Source organism: Cyprinus carpio, chromosome A21 (genome assembly GCF_018340385.1).
Source record: "Cyprinus carpio isolate SPL01 chromosome A21, ASM1834038v1, whole genome shotgun sequence".
NCBI classification, from domain to species: Eukaryota; Metazoa; Chordata; class Actinopteri; order Cypriniformes; family Cyprinidae; genus Cyprinus; species Cyprinus carpio.
Genome location: NC_056592.1, coordinates 4,672,118 through 4,691,487, shown reverse-complemented (window position 1 = coordinate 4,691,487; position 19,370 = coordinate 4,672,118). Strand labels below are relative to the sequence as shown.

General features: G+C 33.6%; 1 protein-coding gene across 1 annotated transcript in view; it reads left to right on the top strand.

Annotated features, from left to right (window-relative positions):
- LOC109063119 (high affinity cAMP-specific and IBMX-insensitive 3',5'-cyclic phosphodiesterase 8B-like) overlaps positions 1–17,410 on the top strand; it is a 43,084-nt gene extending 25,674 nt beyond the window's left edge. Inside the window, exons 11-22 of the mRNA XM_042778655.1 lie at positions 2,154–2,205; positions 3,614–3,691; positions 4,064–4,140; positions 5,453–5,617; positions 8,218–8,275; positions 9,230–9,359; positions 9,519–9,717; positions 11,602–11,819; positions 11,901–12,039; positions 12,113–12,280; positions 13,147–13,276; positions 15,143–17,410. Coding sequence (XP_042634589.1) covers positions 2,154–2,205; positions 3,614–3,691; positions 4,064–4,140; positions 5,453–5,617; positions 8,218–8,275; positions 9,230–9,359; positions 9,519–9,717; positions 11,602–11,819; positions 11,901–12,039; positions 12,113–12,280; positions 13,147–13,276; positions 15,143–15,252 — 1,524 coding nt within the window. The 3' untranslated portion in view covers positions 15,253–17,410. The remainder of the gene's footprint in view (positions 1–2,153; positions 2,206–3,613; positions 3,692–4,063; positions 4,141–5,452; positions 5,618–8,217; positions 8,276–9,229; positions 9,360–9,518; positions 9,718–11,601; positions 11,820–11,900; positions 12,040–12,112; positions 12,281–13,146; positions 13,277–15,142) is intronic.
- Positions 17,411–19,370: the final 1,960 nt, after the last annotated feature.

Below are 19,370 nucleotides of genomic sequence, written 5' to 3'. Positions count from 1 at the left end.
TTTCAAAATTGACAACAATAATAAATGTTTCTTTATTATTAGCAGCAAATCAGCATTTTAGAATGATGTCTGAAGGATCATGTGACACTTTTCAGCTTTGCATCACAGGAATAAATTACATTTTAAAATGTATTCAAATTGAAAACAGTTCTTTTAAATTGTAATAATATTTCACAATATTATGTTTTTACTGTATTTTTGATCAAATAAATGCAGCCTAGTGAGTGTCAAAAAATAAATAAATCAGCCCACATTTTTACAATGGTATTGTCTGAAAACAAATTTGCCATTGTTCTCAAATATTTTTTGTTCAATATTTTCACTGGAAAACTTTATAAATACTGATTAAAAAAATTAAATGCACTTTACAAAGTTCTGCTGGAATAAACAGAAAACAATAACACCGTAATTATCAGTGAACCTTCTTCTGTGGTGCAGTGTGTGTGTTTGTCACTTAATCAGATTTCAATCCTTCAGGATCCTCTTATATACGTGTCATCTATTTATGAGTGTTTGTTCATGTGTTTGTGCACATGTATGTGTGAAAGTGTATGCAAAATAACCCTATTCTCTTTCTGTCTGTACCATGTAGCTTTTCCTTTCTGCTAAAACACAAACCTCACACCGCATAGATTCATTTTTGGCAGCGCTCATTAATCTCTAACCTAAGACTGAAAATCCTGTTTCATTCATTAAAAACCTGATCATGTTAAAAGGATTAAATGGATTGCGGCGGGCAGGATTTCCGCCCAGGTGAATTCAGCAAATGCTTAAACCAGGTTCTGATCAGGTGATAAATCCTGTCTGTTCAATGTTAATCTGAGGCTCTATCCTAACCAGCCACAACAAACAACAGGCAACAAGACATTCTGTTAGTTGCTTGGTTTCAGCCACGCTGTGTGAATAAACATCAAATATGTCTGAAAAAAAAATTGAAAGTATTTATGAGTACTTATATTTACAACACCATTCAAAAGTTTGGGGTCGGTAAGTCCCTTCTGCTCACCAAGCCTGCATTTATTTGATCAAAAATACATTTAAATATATTTTAAAATGTAATGTATGCCTGTAATGCAAAGCTGAATTTTTAGCATCATTACTTCAGTCTTCAGTATCACATGATCTTTCAGAAATCATTCTAAAATGCTTATTATTTTCGCTTAATATTTTTGTGGAAACCTTTTTTTCACCATTCTTTGATTAACAGTAAGTTCCAAAGAACAGCATTTGAAATACAAATATTTAAAAATCTTTACTGTCACTTTTAATTACTTTAATGTGTCATTGCTGAATAAAAGTATTAATTCCTTTCAAATAAAATGCTTACTGACTTCAAACTTTGTAAATTATATTGTATACATAATATTTTATATAAAGATTATATTTGTATTTAATAGCATTTAAGTAATTAATTAAATATTACATTAAATATTTGTTAAATGTAATGTAATCTTTTTTTTTTTACATAAAGGAATTTATTCAGTAGAATTTTAGTTTTTGTGATGGTATTGGAATTAGTATCAAATATTGACATTTATTAGTATAAATATTATATTTCATTACATGTAATAATTACTGTATTTAAATATATTAAATAATATATTTAAGGTTTATAATGTTTAATGTATTGATACTGATATTAATATTTCACTTTTTAAATAAAGGTTTTTGTTTTTGTGATGGCATTGAAACTAGTATCAAGTATCGGCTTGTATTTGTATGGACTGCTTAAATTTTTGGTATTGTGACAAATTCGTGCCATATTGTAGCCGATTCTTTCCAAGAACCACCCACTTAGACAGGAAAGGGACATCTGACTGATATTTCAACAACCAAGCATTTCGTGGACTGCCTGGGACTAGTAAACTGTGTAAACTTACCCACTGTATTCCACACAAAACATAATCACCCTCTAATATTCATCTAACACCTGATTTCATTTGCACTTTTGTCATTGTTATGTTGTTGCCAGAAACTTTACACTGAGATCATTGAGAGGGTTAAACAACTGGAGATCTGTGTGTGTGTGTGTGTGTGTGTGTGTGTGTGTGTGTGTGTGTGTGTGTGTGTGTGTGTGTGTGTGTGTGTGTGTGTGTGTGTGTGTGTGTGTGTGTGTGTGAGAGAGAGAGCTGATCAGAAATCTGTGTTTGCAGGTTCATAAGTTGAGTAAAGAAGAAAAATGCTGTGGTGAACACTCACAATCAGGTACAACACCAGACCATCTGTCCTTTACGCTGTGTTTATTTACTGTTGCTTAATTAGCACACTGTAACCTATAATGGCTCTTTATAGATTAGTTTTTTTGTAACATGCTGTGAAGCACAAAAGCGTGGATAGAAATGCACAGGTCAATACTGCATTGAGAAGCAGAGGGAAAAATAGAGAGATAGATCGTGGTGCAGAACAGACAGATGGCTGCAATGCACCCTGGGATATTTGAGTGTCAGACTGTTAAAATTAGCCATAATAATTTGCTTGCCAATATATTTGCTTGCTTGTGCATATGTGACATGACACAATAAGTAACAGTGTTTACCATTTCACATCATTTGTGCTGCTTTCTAGAGCAAGAGACACTATTGCCATTGTTTGTACTACATTAAAAAAAAAATGGTATAAAATGAAAAAGAGAGACTGTTAACTGTTGTTCTTAAAATTTAAATGTATAAAATTAATACAAATCAATTTGTCTATTAGTCTTTCGTACTAAATTAAAAAGAAACAGAAAACAGAAATAAAATGAAGTAAATCTATCCAAGAAAATATTAGTGCCAGTTATTACTAATACAATTGTTGATTTAAACAATTTAATAATAAAAAAATAATATAAATCAATTTATAAATAGCTATAAAAGATTATAGTTAATAATAATTATATTTATTTTAATTAATAATAAGTAATATAATTAACTAATGGTTTGTGCAACCACAAACCCTTTAGTGTATATATAAATATTGTTTATATTTTATTACATTGAATCATTTAATTATTGTATTTCAATATTATATTTAATATTGAAAATGTTTAATGTGTTAATGTTTCATTTTTTAAATAAAGGAATTTGTTCATTAGCTTTTTTTTTTGCAATGATATTGAAATTAATGTCAGATTGACTTATATTAGTATAAATGTATTCAATTTTTTTTTTTATCATTTAAATTTTAAATAATTTAAATGTAAATAATTTAAATCATTTAATGTTTAATAACATTTAAATGTATAACATTAATATAAATCACCATTAAAGATATAAGATATAGTTAATAATAAATTTAATTGTATTTATTTTAACAAATTAGAGCATCTAGTCGTTTTTTATTATAATGAAAAAGGAAAAGAGAGTGTATGATTTTGTCTCGCTTGTTTTTGTCCGCTGCATGAAATCACTGCTGTGCTTGTGATGATCATAATGATGATGATGATGATGATGCAGGTGAAAATGATGGTGCTGGTTGGCTGTGTTCAGATAAGAGATGATGAATGCAGTTACGTCTGTGTGTTTGTGTGTGTGTGTGTGTGTGTGTGTGTGTGTGTGTGTGTGTGTGTGTGTGTGTGTGTGTGTGTGTGCGCGCGCGCACTTGCTGCACTCATTCCTTTTTTGTCCTTATCCAGAATGCAATTCCTTGCGTCACAAGGACCGGAGGAAAGAGTCTGTGGACGTCAGATCCATCAGCTCTCACAGCAGTGATGGTAAGAGAAAGAGAGGACGGACACAATACACCAGAAGAGACGAGTGAAAGAGAATCCCTTTAATAGTTCAGAAGTAATTATGAAGAGAAACAGAGCAGTAAAGAGATTTGTGTTCATGTGTGCACTTGAGTGTGTGTTTATAATGTGTTTGTGTTTTATGTGAGTCAGAGCGAGTGTGTGTGTGTGTGTGTGTGTAAGTGGGGCTTTTTGTGACGTGGCCACTGTTGATGACATCAGCACACCCACAGTCTCAGTGCACTCTGACGCAGACGGAGCTATTTAAAGAGCTCTTCTTCTCTCTCTCTCTCTCTCTCTCTCTCTCTCTCTCTCTCTCTCTCTCTCTCTCTCTCTCTCTCTCTCTCTCTCTTTCAGCTTCTATTTTTCTGTATCGCAGATATTCCTCTATGGCCAGAATCCACTCCATGACTATTGAGGCTCCAATCACTAAGGTACACCTGTGTTATTATACACACCTGAAGACCAAAAACAATAAACCTATATGAACCATTATAACCACCTGATTCAATACAGATCAATACGGAATCAGCTGTCAAAAATCAGTACCAAAGCCACTGAAGGCAAGCCTGCAACCTTTAGCCAAAAAAGCATTACTGCTAAAGCTAACGCTCCCGCTTTGACAGTACGCAGGGAAGGAGACCAGAGACCGTTTTGTTTGAATGGATGTCAATGGAGGAGAGGCTTCACTATGCCTATTAAACAGCTTTTTTGAGGAAACAGCTTATCATTTAGTGAATCGACAGCCTATTGGCTAATCTTCAACAAGTTTTATACTAAGCAATACTTTTGGATTGAACTGCTGTTTTATGAGAGAAGTTACTGACTTTTGCGACAGGTGGAATTCAGCTTACAGCACTTCTCATTCATTCCTATAGTATCTGTAAACGGCTGTTGAGTGTCGCACAACTCAAGGCTGTAATGTGATTGGTCATTAAGGCACACGTGATCCAAGTTGAACATTAGGCTTTCTCCAATAGTAGGCAATACAGTACAGACCCTCTCATCTCCCAATAGTGAGGCAGTCTCTGGCAGTACATCAAAAACCATAGTGAACAAAAAGCTGTGAAACGGACACATCCTACAGGAAGTTCAGTTTGAGCTTGAACGACAGGAAGGGGAATTTACTGAATTGTAATTAATAGAAATTCTGGGAATTTAAAAGGTTAATCTATCTATCTATCTATGTATCTATCGTTCTATCATTCTATCTCTCTGTAGTTCTGTCCATCTATCATCCATTGTTCTATCATTCTGTCCATCCATCCATCCATCATCATTCTGTTGTTCTATCTCTTTGTTGTTCAGTCCATCTATCCATTCATCCATCCATCAATCCATTCTGTCGTTCTGTCAATCCATCCATCCATCGTTCTTTCCATCCATACCTAGTTCTGTTGTCTAAGAAAACTAACATTCAGTTTTTACAGACTTTGATTCTTGGATTAATTTCAAATGCAAATTTTGGATCCTGTCTGCTACCTCAATTCTAATTCGGTTTGAATTTGAGAATTGAATTGGAATGTAAAAGGTGTTCTCAGTTCAGTTCTGTATGGCACACAACCCTGAGACGCGCTGAACTCGGTGGTGAATGAGGATTTATTTGTGACAATGGAAGCAAAACAGACGTCAGAGGGGAACATTCTTTACTACAGAGATATTTATGGATCTAAACCTTTGAGTAGTGGTTTGTTGTTTTCTCTCACCCTCTGTTTTTGTTCTGCATGTTTTTCTTTGTCTTTGTAGGTGATAAATATCATTAATGCAGCACAGGAGAGCAGTCCTGTGACAGTAGCGGAAGCTCTGGATCGTGTTCTGGAGATTCTTCGGACCACCGAACTCTACTCACCCCAATTGGCCTCAAAAGAGGACGATCCTCACACCAATGACCTGGTGGGGGGGCTCATGAGTGTAAGTCAAGCGTTCACCTTTTATTCTTAAAAGTGTTTATTTTATTTATTTTATTCTATTTTTAACCATAATTTAATACATTTTTATTATTAACCCTATATTTTTGGTTTGTATTTTATTTTATTTTTATTTATTTATTCATTTATTTTTGCTAACCCTTTTCATTATACTTTTTTATTAATATCCCTTTATTTTATTTATTTGTAACCCTAATCCTATTCATATTACATTATTATCAACCCTATATTTTATTTTTAATTAATCTAATTTTAATTTTTAATGTTTTTTTTTTTATTATTCCTAATCTATGTATTTATTTGTTTTATTTTATATTTGTATTTCAAAAGAGCAAGAAAATCTTTCATATGACTCCTGTTTGGAACTAAATGACACAAAGGATTACAAGTCATTTTTCACCTACATGATGCACAGAAATAGCCTTAAAATACTCTTCAAACACATGCTGTCAAAAACATTATAAACAGTACCAATGCAATATTAAACAGATGGGAAACTGATTTCCTGTACACAAACAAACCTAGACCAGATTTTTTTCAGCAGAGAATCATCATTACGGGAGAAGTTCAGACGTGCTCTGCCAGGAAACTTGTCTAATATGCAGCGTGTGACTGTAGATGTAGCTGTGACTGCTCTTGGTTTCATGGCACAGATACATTGAGCTCCTTGCTGCCTGGCACAGGCTGTTTCACAGTTAGCCAGCGGTCTATGACGACAGTGCTGCACTTGTTCACACAGCGCTCTCACTGTCTGCCATCTCTGCATGGACAAACAGAACAGAAGTCATTCATTTGAGAGTTTTGGTGATGCAGCAAAGTTGAGCAGTTTGCCAATTCGCAGCGATGCAGTGGTTGCTGAACAGTGAAGCTCAAATTATCATCTTCCTGATATAGCTGGATACAAATACCAAGAAGTTTTAACCGGGTTTACTTCTTGTCTGTGTACATGACTTAGGAGATTTAGTTGGCAGGGTTCCCACCGTGCTAAAAAACTTGGGAATATCAGAGAATCTCAAACATTTTAGGCCAGGAAAAGTCACATTAATTAATTTAATGTTGACATTCCTTCTTATTCTCAGTTCCAAAGTATTTATTTTTAGAAATTATGTGAAGTAGAAAAAAAGCTAATCATAAACAACTGGAAAAATCATGGAAATATTATGGAAATTCATTGGTCAGAAAGTATGGGAAGTTGACATTCTGGGAAAAAACAGCATTTTAAACAGCATTATGCTAATTATTTTATGATTAGTTTGTAGGTATGTTTTATAAACTATTAATTGAGAATGATGTTAAATATTTTTATTTAAAAAAATACAAAATTTGTTTATACTTTCAAAACTGATTAACTCTTCAATTGTAATAAGTGTGATGCTATTACTGTTATTCTTGTTTACACACAGGTATATATTAAATATTACATTTTCTCTCATGATCAACAACATTTGACTCAACAAATGCTGTAAATAGGAATAATTTTAATTTAATCTGGAATGTTCATTTGAGGCAGTTCTTAATCAATTATATTCTAATTTTGTCAAGTTTAGGGTCAGTAATATTTTATTTATTAAATTTTTTTTGTAAATAAATTAATACTTTTAGTCCGCAAGGATGCATTAAATTGATCAAGCATGACAGTAAAGACATTATTTCTGTTTAAAAAATGATGTAGTTTTAAACTTTCGATTCACCAAAGAATCTTGAAAAAAATTTATCACGTTTTCCACAAAAATATTAAGCAGCACAACTCATTTAAACATTGATCATGAGAAATGTTTCTTCAGCAGCAAATCAGAATATTAGAATAATTTCTGAAGGATTATGTGACAGTGAAGACTGGAGGAATGATGCTGAAAATTCAGCTTTGCATCACTGGAATAAATTGTATTTTAAAATATATTTAAGTAGAAAAACAGTTATTTTAAAAATATTTCACAATATTTCATAGCTGTTTTTACTGTATTTTTGATCAAATAAATGCAAACTTGGTGAGCAGACTAAAAAAAATCTTACCAACCCTAAACTTATGAACGGTGGTGTAGTTCTGAAACATTAAAATGCAAAGTAACTACAAGCCAAATTCAGGCCTTTCATAATGTCATTTTTCTCTGTTAAATAAAGGTCAAGCGGATGCAATGCACAAATCTCAAGAGTTCAAATGACCGTTTTGGTGGGTGATCTTTTGAGGGAGAGGTCAGGGGTCAATTACACAGTGAAATATCCAAGTGCAGCTGTGGTCTGTGATCATTACAGACGGGATGTGTGTGTGTGTGTGTGTGTGTCATATTTATGCATGTACTATTAACCTACGTCTGCAACATCTCAGACAGAGTTTGTTTTAAGTACTGGATGAGTCTCTTTGAATCTGGATCTGTTTTCTGTGTGTTTAATATCCTCCAGGCCTGATAAATGGCTTTTCTCATAAGAGCATGCAAGCGCGAGTGAGTTATGGGTAGCGTGGTAATGCTGTGCTTAAATGTGTTGTTATGATTATGTTGTCTGGAAACGATATTTTGGCTTCCTCAAGCCTTTTTCTCTTTCATTTCTGGCAGATATATTGATGTATATTTTCCTTCATTTCAGGATGGACTCAGAAGGCTCTCTGGGAATGAGTATGTCTTCTCCAAAAGTGCATTACACAGTAAGTTCTAGCCCTGAAAATGATTATTAATATAATACAGATTGGATGAAATGTTGTTAACTAACTTTGAATAAACTATTTCAGCCTATTTACCTTCTTGGTTATACCTTATGTATTATTTAGTATTACAGGATATAATTTAAAATATAAAAGGCACTAATTACTTATAACTTAATTATGGACATAATGACAAGAAAATGTCTAACAGTGAAAATGAAAAGTTACAGCGAGGGATTTAGAGTTACACTCAAAGCTATTTAAAGCAGTGTTATTGTCTGTAAATAAAACTAAAAATATTATAAATAAAGCTGAAATAAAATGTATTATTGAAAAACTAAATGAGAATTAGAAATGTTGCTTTGGCAGCTGACTTAAGTTTAATTAAAGCACTAAAATGATTAAATAATTATTAATAATTATGAAATAAACTGTGACATAATAAAAAATTAAACCTAAATCATATTAAAAAAGAAAAACTAATAAATGACATAATAGAAGTACATAATAAAAGTAAAAAAAAAAATCTAACTAAAGTTAAAACTGAAATAAAAATAAATGAAACACAAATTTAATATAAAAAGTAAAACTAATAAATGACAAAAAAACATAATGACTAAAAATTCAACTAAAATTTAAATCTGAAATCTTAAAACTGAAATTAAACTGAAGAATCTAGAACTGAATTAAAAAATAAATGAAACCTCAATAATATACAAAAGACATGAATAAATGACAAAAATAAGAAAATTACTAAAAAATACTGAAAATATAAAACTTAAAGCAAAATTCAAATGAAAACTGAAAATATAAAAATGAAAGCTAATTCAAAATATTATTAAAAACTTTAATAGTATATAATTGACACTAGTTTCAAGTATCTGAAATGTTTTTGTGCCTTTCCTCCATGTTCTATCTTGACATTGAATGTTTGGCCATCACCCGTTTGACCTTCAGATATGAGTCAGAGTCAACTGGCAGTGCCTGTCCCGTTAAACGACATCCCGTCCTCCATCGCAGAGCTGCTCAACGAGGAGGAACACTGGGAATTCAATATCCTAGAGCTGGAAGCAGCTACTCACAAGAGGTACCAGAAAGCGATACTTTCTTTTGTGTAAACTTATTGTAATGGGAAATGTTTTTAGTGCTATAGTGTGTGTGTGTGTGTGTGTGTGTGTGTGTGTGTGTGTGTGTGTGTGTGTGTGTGTGTGTGTGTGTGTGTGTGTGTGTGTGTGTGTGTGTGTAGGCCGCTCTCATACCTGGGGCTGAAGATCTTCTCTGCTTTTGGCGTGTGTGAGTTCCTGAACTGCACAGAGGCCACGTTGCGCTCGTGGCTGCAGGTGATCGAGGCTAATTACCACGCATCCAACTCCTACCACAACTCAACACACGCCGCAGACGTTCTGCACGCCACAGCCTACTTCCTGCGCAAGGACAGAGTCAAGGTAACCCTGACAACAAATCAGAATACAGAAATAGAAATGTCTCAATTTATACATTCATCCAAAAATGAAAACATTGGCCTAAGGTAAGGAGAGCCTTCTAGAACATCCAAGTGCTTTAATTGATCATATATTGAGACTTATTTCATTCACCATTCAATACTCAATCATTTATTCAAGAGTATATTTTACATTGTTATGCGTTTCTAAATAATTGAATGTTTAATTAAATTAAATATTAAATTAATATAACTTAAATATTGTAATTATTAAAAAAAAAAAATTATACATAAATGTATAATTCATAATATAATTCTGTAAATTACATATATATTCAATAATTATTCCAATTAAAAACACACAAAGTTCTGAAATCTAAAATTATATTTTAATATTAATATTTAACATTAATTTATTATATTGAATAGTAGGGATGTGATGTGTCCCCAGAGATCCGGCTGGTCTCGTGAGAACGTGACGATATCCTCGCAAAACAATTTGCAGTTTACTTTAGAGCTGCACAATTAATCATTTAAATATCGCGATCTCAATTCAAACACACACGCAATCTTATTCCTGAAAAACAACGATCCAGCTATGTCTGTTTCAACTGTTTCACATCGCGAGCGTCAGTGGAGCGTGAGAAGCACGTTTTGTCGCTGCCCATGTTAATGAATCATTCATGCTGCTGCTGATCCAGAAAGAGCAACACATAAAGTCTTAACCACACATCATCATTTCTGTGTTACTGACATTTAATCAACATAAGTACTGGGATAAAAGTTTATAGTTTGGGTATTAACACTTATTCTCTACAGTAGTGTTCAAAACTAAAGTATCTTAACATGTGTATGTGTTGTAACGCTTATCCTCTTCCTCCAGCAGGTGGCGACAACTGCCTGTTTAAAAAAGTATTTGTCATTGAATCATTCATTCAGGAGATTCCAATAGCAAAACAAGACTTTATGAATCGAGACACTGAATATTAATTTTTTTATTTTAACATATTTTTTAAAGACTTAAGCAATGAACATTTTGTCAAAACCACTAGTAAATTATTTTATTTTGTTTAGTTTTCTAATCTTTTTTTTCTTCAGAATTGTGAGATAATCTTGATCTCTAATTTATATATTAAAAAAAACATGATTCTCAGTTTATCCAGAATCGTGCAGTTCTAGTTTACATGTTGTTTATTGCTGCATATAATAGATATACTATATTATGTAGATGTATAATAGAAGTTTAATTTCATAACGCACAAGTTGATTTCAAAATGCTTCAACATTTTTTGCATTTTGTGTATTTCAGTTGAATAAAAGACTACTTTCCCCTATATATTTAGTCATCGAGGATTCTTTAAAAAAAAGTCTAAAAATCTCGTCTCGTCTCGTGGGATAAGTGTCTCATCACACACCTATTGAATAGTAATATCTTAATATTGATTACAAATTGACGTTAAAATATTTCAGTGAATTTTTAATACATCTTATGATACTAATATTAAATATTTATGTTTTTCTTGTACATTTGTTCAATTTTAAAAGATGATGTAAATAAACTCTTGAAAAAAAATTATAAAATAAAATAAAAACAAGAACACCCAAAAAAAGAAGAAAAAAAACATTAATCAGTAATAATTAATAGTAATATTTTTAAAAAATTCACTCTGTTTGAATATTCAAAATATTTGAAACACAAATTGTGCATTATATATTGATAAAAAGCTATTAAGTTGTCATGGTTATTGACAGATGCTGTTAATTTCTAAATGGCCAAATATTTGCAGATAAATTGGTTAGTCACTAATATTGAGCTGACCTAAACAATTTTGGGTTACTTGTAAAAAAACTTACCTCCTTACCTATGGTATCTGTGCTGTGTTTGCAGGGCAGTCTTGATCAGTTGGATGAAGTAGCAGCGCTTTTGGCAGCAACAGTCCATGATGTTGATCACCCGGGCCGCACAAACTCCTTCCTGTGCAACGCCGGGAGTGAGCTGGCCATTCTGTACAACGACACGGCCGTCCTGGAGAGTCACCACGCCGCTCTAGCGTTCCAGCTTACTGTACGAGACGCCAAATGCAACATCTTCAAAAACATGGAAAGGTATCGGTGTCAACTTAATCAAACGTTTCATATGACTCGCACGGATCCAGTACTAAACTCTCTCAACATCTCAATATTCAGGACTCAGTTTCGGACCCTACGGCAGGCCATAATAGACATGGTGTTGGCGACAGAAATGACGCGACACTTCGAACACGTCAATAAGTTCGTAAACAGCATCAACAAACCCATGAGTGCCATTGAGGAGACGAGCTCCAATGTAAGACACACACAACTGTGTTTCCATACTGTGTGAGTACAGTCTAACCAGTGCCGCTCTGCATGTGTTACAGAGTGAAGGCAGTGATTGTGAGGGTCAGGCCAGTATTCGCAACTCTCCTGAGAATCGTCTGTTAATTAAACGGATGCTAATTAAATGTGCCGATGTGGCCAATCCCTGCAGGCCTCTGGAGCTCTGCATCGAATGGGCTGGTCGCATTTCAGAGGAGTACTTTGCTCAGGTAAAAACCAGTGTTCCCTTATGCACATGCTTGCAGTGTCTTTGGTAGCACTTTAGATTAGGGAACTGTTTTCCCTCAACAAACTCCTGATCTGCTGCTTATTAATAGTTAGTCAGGTAGTTGTTAGGTTTAGGTATTGGGTCGGGTTAAGCGATCTAGAATATGGTCATGCAGAATAAGATTAAGTACAAATAAACAACCATTATGCTAGTAATATGCATGCTAATAAGCTACTGGTCCTTAAAATAAAATGTTAGTGTCTTTCAAATTTGTATTGTCATTTAACTTTTGTAAGCTATTGTATTTCCAAATTACATATAGTATTTCTGTAATATAATATGTAGTACTTGATTATCTGTTGAGATTTGATTGGACCACGAGAAATGAGTTGAGATCATTTTATTTTGTAATTGTATTTTTAATAAGTGTATTTTGATGAAAAAATAGAATTATTATATATGTATTTATTCAATTTTATTTGATATACTATACAAAAATTAATAGTCAACGGCTGTTTAAATTCAAAATACATGTGCTGAAATTCAAATGATGATATTAATATATAAAATGATTAATATTTAATGTAAATGTTTAATATCTTTAATAGTAATATCTTAATATTTACTTAAAATTCACTCTAAAATGTTTGAAACAAATTATTTATTGCGTGCATTATCTATTGAAAAAGCCATTTAAGTTGCCATAGTTCTTGAGCGATGCTGTTAATCTCAAAATGGCCAAATAATGGTTGAAGAAATTGGTCAGTCACTAGTATTGATATTAGAATGATATACATGTTTTACAATAACATATCTCCACTCTCCGGTCATTTGCTTTCTGTATTTGCGATCTGCCTCTTTCCGTAGACTGACGAGGAGAAAAGACAAGGTTTGCCGGTTGTCATGCCAGTGTTTGACCGGAATACCTGCAGCATTCCTAAATCCCAGATCTCATTTATCGACTATTTCATCACGGACATGTTTGATGCCTGGGATGGTAAATATAAACAATGCAATACATTGATGATTTCTAAAAATCAAGGTTGCCCCATTCGAAAATTATATCTCACTTTTTGCAGCCTTTTTGACAAAGTCTTTCAGTATTTATGTTTTGACATTTGCTTTCAACCTCATAGCAGTGTTATTTTAGTGTCATTGAGATTTTATCATGGTTTTTATTAATATTTTCATTTTTTTTTTCTTTTAAATTTTTAAGTTTTAGTAATTTTGTTGTGTGTTGTTTCTTATTTAAATATGTAAATATAGTTATTTTTATTTCAGTTTATTTTTTATTTCAGTTATAGTTATTTTAATACTTCAAGTAAAACTGAATAAGACATGTTTCCTTGGCAACTAGCTGAAATGAATCAAGTTGAATTTTTTTTTATATTTTATTTCAGTTAATATTTATTTCAAATAAAATAAGCCTTCCTCACATACAACTGAATTAAAAACAAGCACGCTCAAAAGACAGACAAGGTCTGTTTGCAAATCATACATTACTCTCATGTTGCCAGAAATGATTTTGAACTGGTTTATTAGATCTTGCCTTAAGATTGCTGCAATATTTATGATGATTTTTATATTGCCAACAAAATCGTTGTGAATATGACACATACATGAAATATTTCACTCAGCTGTACAACAAATCCAGAAAAAACCCCACCAAACACTGAGTAGAACATGAGCATTCTGATACACAATAATGAGGAAGTGTTTTGTATGCGTGTCTGTGTTTGAGAGAGAGAATACTTTCCCAGGCATCTTTTGACTCATCTGGTTCTCCTAATAGAGATGAAATGGTCCATTAGCAGCAGAAGATGTTGGACCGGAGGGGTTGAGTTATTAGTTGGTTGCTGAGAGGTTGTGATAATGTTATCCAGAGGTTGAGCTGATTGTGGCGAACTTTGGAAACTTTAGGTTCTGTGTTTCCCACTGAGCCGAACCCCAGAGAATAAACCTGCTTACTGTCAACACACAACAGCCGTGATGTCACGGAAACTTTAAAAATGGTGGAGAGGGGCAGGGGGTGAGTGTGTGTGTATATGTGAGAGAGAGAAAGAATGTGCATCTGTGTGTGTGTGTCTTTGATTTCCGTAGTCTGAGGTCAGGATGCAGTGAAGCAGAATCTCTTGAGCTCTCCACAGATTTAGTTCCCAAGGTCACGATCAGGTCAGTTTATCACAGAGGAGCTGCATGTGTAACTGTGTGTGTGTGTGTGTGTGTTTGTGTGTGTGTGTGTGTGTGTGTGTGTGTGTGTGTGTGTGTGTGTGTGTGTGTGTTTGACAGATAAGCGGGGAGCACTGAAAACATCAAGAGGATGTACCAGAATTCTGAGCGTGTGTTCATATGTGTGAATATTCAAATTGCCGTATTTACACTCATGCAAACAACAACACACACACACCCGTCTGTAGTACATCTGCCAAAAACCAATGCATCCGAGCAGATGGTGAGATGAGGAGAAAAAAAACATTAGAATTATCAACACTTGCTTAATTACAGATTGATTGATTGATCGATTGATTGATTTATAAACAATTCAAAAAATTATATAATTGTTTTATATCTTCATACTTTATTAGGAATTTATATAATTTTTATAAATATTATATATATATATATATATATATATATATATATATATATATATATATATATATATATATATATATATATATATATACTTATATACTTTAATATAGAAATAAAATAAAAATAAAAATAAAAACTTTAGATTCACAAAATTCTTTTAAGATTTTATCATTATGATTATTATTATTATTAGTGTCGGCTATTCACTATTGTTAACTTCCTAGAGCTAATTTCTCTCTCACTCTCTCTGTCTCTCTCTGTCTCTCAGCCTTTGCCAGTTTGCCAGGTCTGATGGAGCATTTGGCAGAGAACTATAAATACTGGAAGAACTTGGATGAGATGAAATGTAAAAGTCTGCGGCCTCCACCTCCTCCGTGACCCTCATGACTCCCTTACCCTCAGTCAAGGTCAAAGGTCAGAGGAATGTAGCATCTCTGCCAGCCCTCCAAGATTCCGTCCATTGAACACAGATCAGCAGCCCTGTTTCCCTGACGACGCTCCACCTCTATCGACAATCGCCCCGGTAACAAGGGTAAAACACAAACAAACGACTGAATGAATGCACTTTATCAGCATACAGTACTCTTCCAGCATCTTTTCTTCTCTTCTCTTTTTTTAAAATCCCTTTGTTCTCCCAGCTGTTTTTAATGATATCTGGACAGTAATTTTTTTTGTAATGTCTGACACAAGAAGATAAAGACTGATCTCAGTCCGGTAGAGGACTGTATCTACTATTTTCGTTAAAATATGGGACTGAAGTGTGAATGCTCAGAGAGGTCTGTGTCTATACACATGCACACATAACATTAACAGACATGTGGAATCAGAGATCCAAATGCCAAAAGGGTTTTATTTGGAGAAAAACCAAGTGTCAGTGGGACTGAGCTACTTTGGAAACCAAAAAGGACCCAGTAGTGTGCCCTGAGGCACGCCACATTTTCCCCCTTATTGATTTTGTTAAAATTCAACACAAATGGAATATTTTGACAATATTGTCGACTGCAGCAATTGTCAAGTTGCCAAAACAGAAGAACCTTTGTAGACGCATTTGTAATCGGAAAATGTATTGGAACTGAACAGCAGTGAACGCGATTCAGTGTGCGAGATTGTAAAAACTGTGACGGATCAGCCCACTGTGAGCCGTCATTATTCCGGCACTTTCTGTATCAGAACAACTCAAGCCTTTCTCAGACTCCAAGGACTGGTGTGTAATAATCAATCATTTTGATAAAAATAGCCAATAATAACAAAGAATATATTTCTCAGAAACACTGGTAATCCAGACACATACTGTAATAACATGAATCTTGATAATGCGTGTGTGTATGGGCAAAAGAGCAGGTGTGTTTATGTTACAATGTGCTTAGTGATGAATGTATTAGCATAATTTTTACATTTTACACATGACAGTTAACATTCCTACTTCACGCAGCGGTCTGTACGGATACAACATTCCCTAATCTTCAGAGTTATACTGTGTGTAAACATAAAATCCAGCACAGCCTCATAACGAGACCACCGACACGATGACATTTGCTTATGCTGATAGGTGGGATTTCACACGTTTTAGGTGTTACATCATTTTTAAGTATTATTTATTTACAAATGTGCTCATTGTAAATCACTGTTGTAATCTTTTACCATAGACACGTATTGCTGATGAGCTTCAAACGCTCACCTTTTGTAGACCAAAAACCAGCGCCAAAGGTGCGTTTATAATCAAACACGATGATGAGTTTTAAACAGATGTTTGGCTGAAGCCATTTCGACTGGAAAAGGAACTAGTTTAGATTTCTTAAAAATCTGTCACACGAGACATTTAAAAACAACAAAAAAAAATTTTTATTAAACGTAGCTGTTGGTGTCATTTGTTATTTGCACACCTAATTTTTACCAGGTTAAATTTGGACACTGCTGAATTGCATTGGCTCGCAGACAAGCTTAGTAGAAATTTATTAAATGTTTATATTCAGTTGACGTTCTGCCTTTTACTTTTTATGCATTGTCGTAAAGGAGCTCTTGAGAAGTTCATCTTCACAGTTAGTGTTCTAGAACACCAGCATGAGACCACGAGAGTTCTAGTAGGTTCTGCACAGAGTGTTCTAAATGTGATGACATCATAATGATTTAAAGCATTCTGGCCCGCATCACAAAGGCAGATGATTCCACAGTGCCCTTGTAAGACGGCAGCAGTCGTTTCTGTTGTTCTGAGGTTGGCAGTGCATCATAGTGAGTGAAGCGCTCCAGACATTATTGTGCGGTTAAAGGCATGCGGTGCACATTCAGCAGCTCGCAGGGTTTTGATTTTTCCTCTTTCCTGTTCTCTCATCCTTCCTGATTCTATCTGTTTCCCTCCCTTTTTTCTTTTTTCTTTTTTCTTTAATGTGGTCACAAGGGTAGAGCAGTAGTTTTAGAAGCACTTTTGAAGCCTTTATCTGTAATATATTATATAAAGCATTCTTGATGCAAAGCATTATTATTAAGGCATTATGCTTTTTAAAGATACAACTGAAATTTAATAAACTGTAATATATTGCGACTGTGGTTACAATCATGTATAAGAATACCACTGATTTATTTTATAAATGCATTAAGATTTCCTTTATGATATACTATATATGCATGCTTAATAGAAATTATGCTGCCTCTTTTTTTACCCATTTTTGCCCATTTATTTAGATATCTATAGATATGAATGCTGCAGTACAGATTATGGTGGAGGCTCTTGTCGCCCTCTAGTGGTAAATCCAGAGATCCACACACATTATTGAACTCAAATGATGCTGTTACATAGTTTTAACACAACTATGAAATAACAAGTATCAAAGAGCTTGTGTTTGTTTGTGTTTTAGGAGAAATGGTTTCATTAATTTTTTTGAACAAAATAAAGCTCCTAATGAAACTACCAGTCAAACGCTTGGATGCTCTTGACTGAATTTATGTTCAAGATATTAAATACCTCCTGATCTAAAGGTTTATGCTTAAATTATTGAAATAGTTTTGAAATTTAAATTGTGCCTACTGTACCTCATCAGGATAAAGACTGGAGTAATGGCTGCTGAAAAAATTTGCTTTGCCATTAAAGGAATAAATCACATTTTTAAACATATTTAAATAGAAAACAGTTATTTTAAATTGCAATAATATTTCAAAATATTACTGTTTTTATTATATTTTTATGAAATAAATGCAGCCTTGGTGAGCATAAAGTCATAATAAAGAATAAGTAGATGTGTCCAAATGTTTGACTGGTAGAAATCACAGATGTGCCCCTTTACGGACAGGACATGTTCTCATTTAGTGTCAATTTATCGAGTTATGTTCAGGGTTTGTATATTTGTGGTTCACTGTAGGTTTGACATCCTGTAGTGCAAAATGAATTAACTTCCATTCTACATTCCAGTCCATAGCACATCTGTATTGATTGAACAAATGCACAGTAACGCACAATGAACAAACGCCAGTGGAGGACTTGACTCATCTCAGATGAGTCTTGATTTGGTCTGGTTTTGGGTTTGGAGCCGACTGAGATAAAGCCATAGAACATTCTAGAACTAATCATGGAAGTGCAGGGCAGAAAATGATGTATCTCTCTCTTCCCTCTTTTCCTGCCCTCCACCCTGCTCATCCTCTCTCTTCCTGTCTCCCACATTATCCTACTTCATAACCAAACATTATATTGCATTTTCACACACAGGGTTTATAGGTTATTTAAAGTACAAAATGTAATTGGGGAAAATCCCTTTTTTAGCTCAGATATTTTGACTATGGATTTATATGGACTCTTTTACAGATGTTATTATGAATATGTAGAATTTAGAGAGGATATTCAGGTTCATGCCTTAAAGGGATATTTCACCTTCAGTTGCTGGTCCCCATTGACTTCCATAGTATGGAGGAAAAAAACAAAAAAACTAATACTAAGTCAATGGGGACCAAAAACAGAAGGGGAACTATTCCTTTAATCTCTATTATAAAACACTCCTCATTCAGTTGCCAACACTGATGATGAGATTCGGTCCAGAGTGATTGAACGATGTGACCATGTGATTGTCTCATTCCAAAGGGCCATTGTTCTGGTGGTCGTTGGTTAATTTGGTTACTGGTGGTTTTGTTTGTTGTTGAATGTTAAGTGATGATGTCTTAAAAGATAAGTCCAGCTTCAATACAAATTTTATTAACAGTATTTGGAGCATGATGTTGACAATTATTTTGACTCGTCCCTCTTTTAATTTTTTTTTTTTTTTTTAATTGTATAAAGAATTAGTACTCGCATAAAAGCAATATATATTAATGTTTTCACATTTACACATTTGAATATTTGGTTTGACATGTATTGTCAACTAAAAATTTTTCATTAAAAAAATTACACTAGAAACTAAAAGAAATAAATGACAACAAAATACTGACTGAATTAAAAGAATATTTTCAAGACAAAAATCATGACTAAAAATGACATAAATAGAAGTGTATGCATTCATATGATGCTTTAGTAG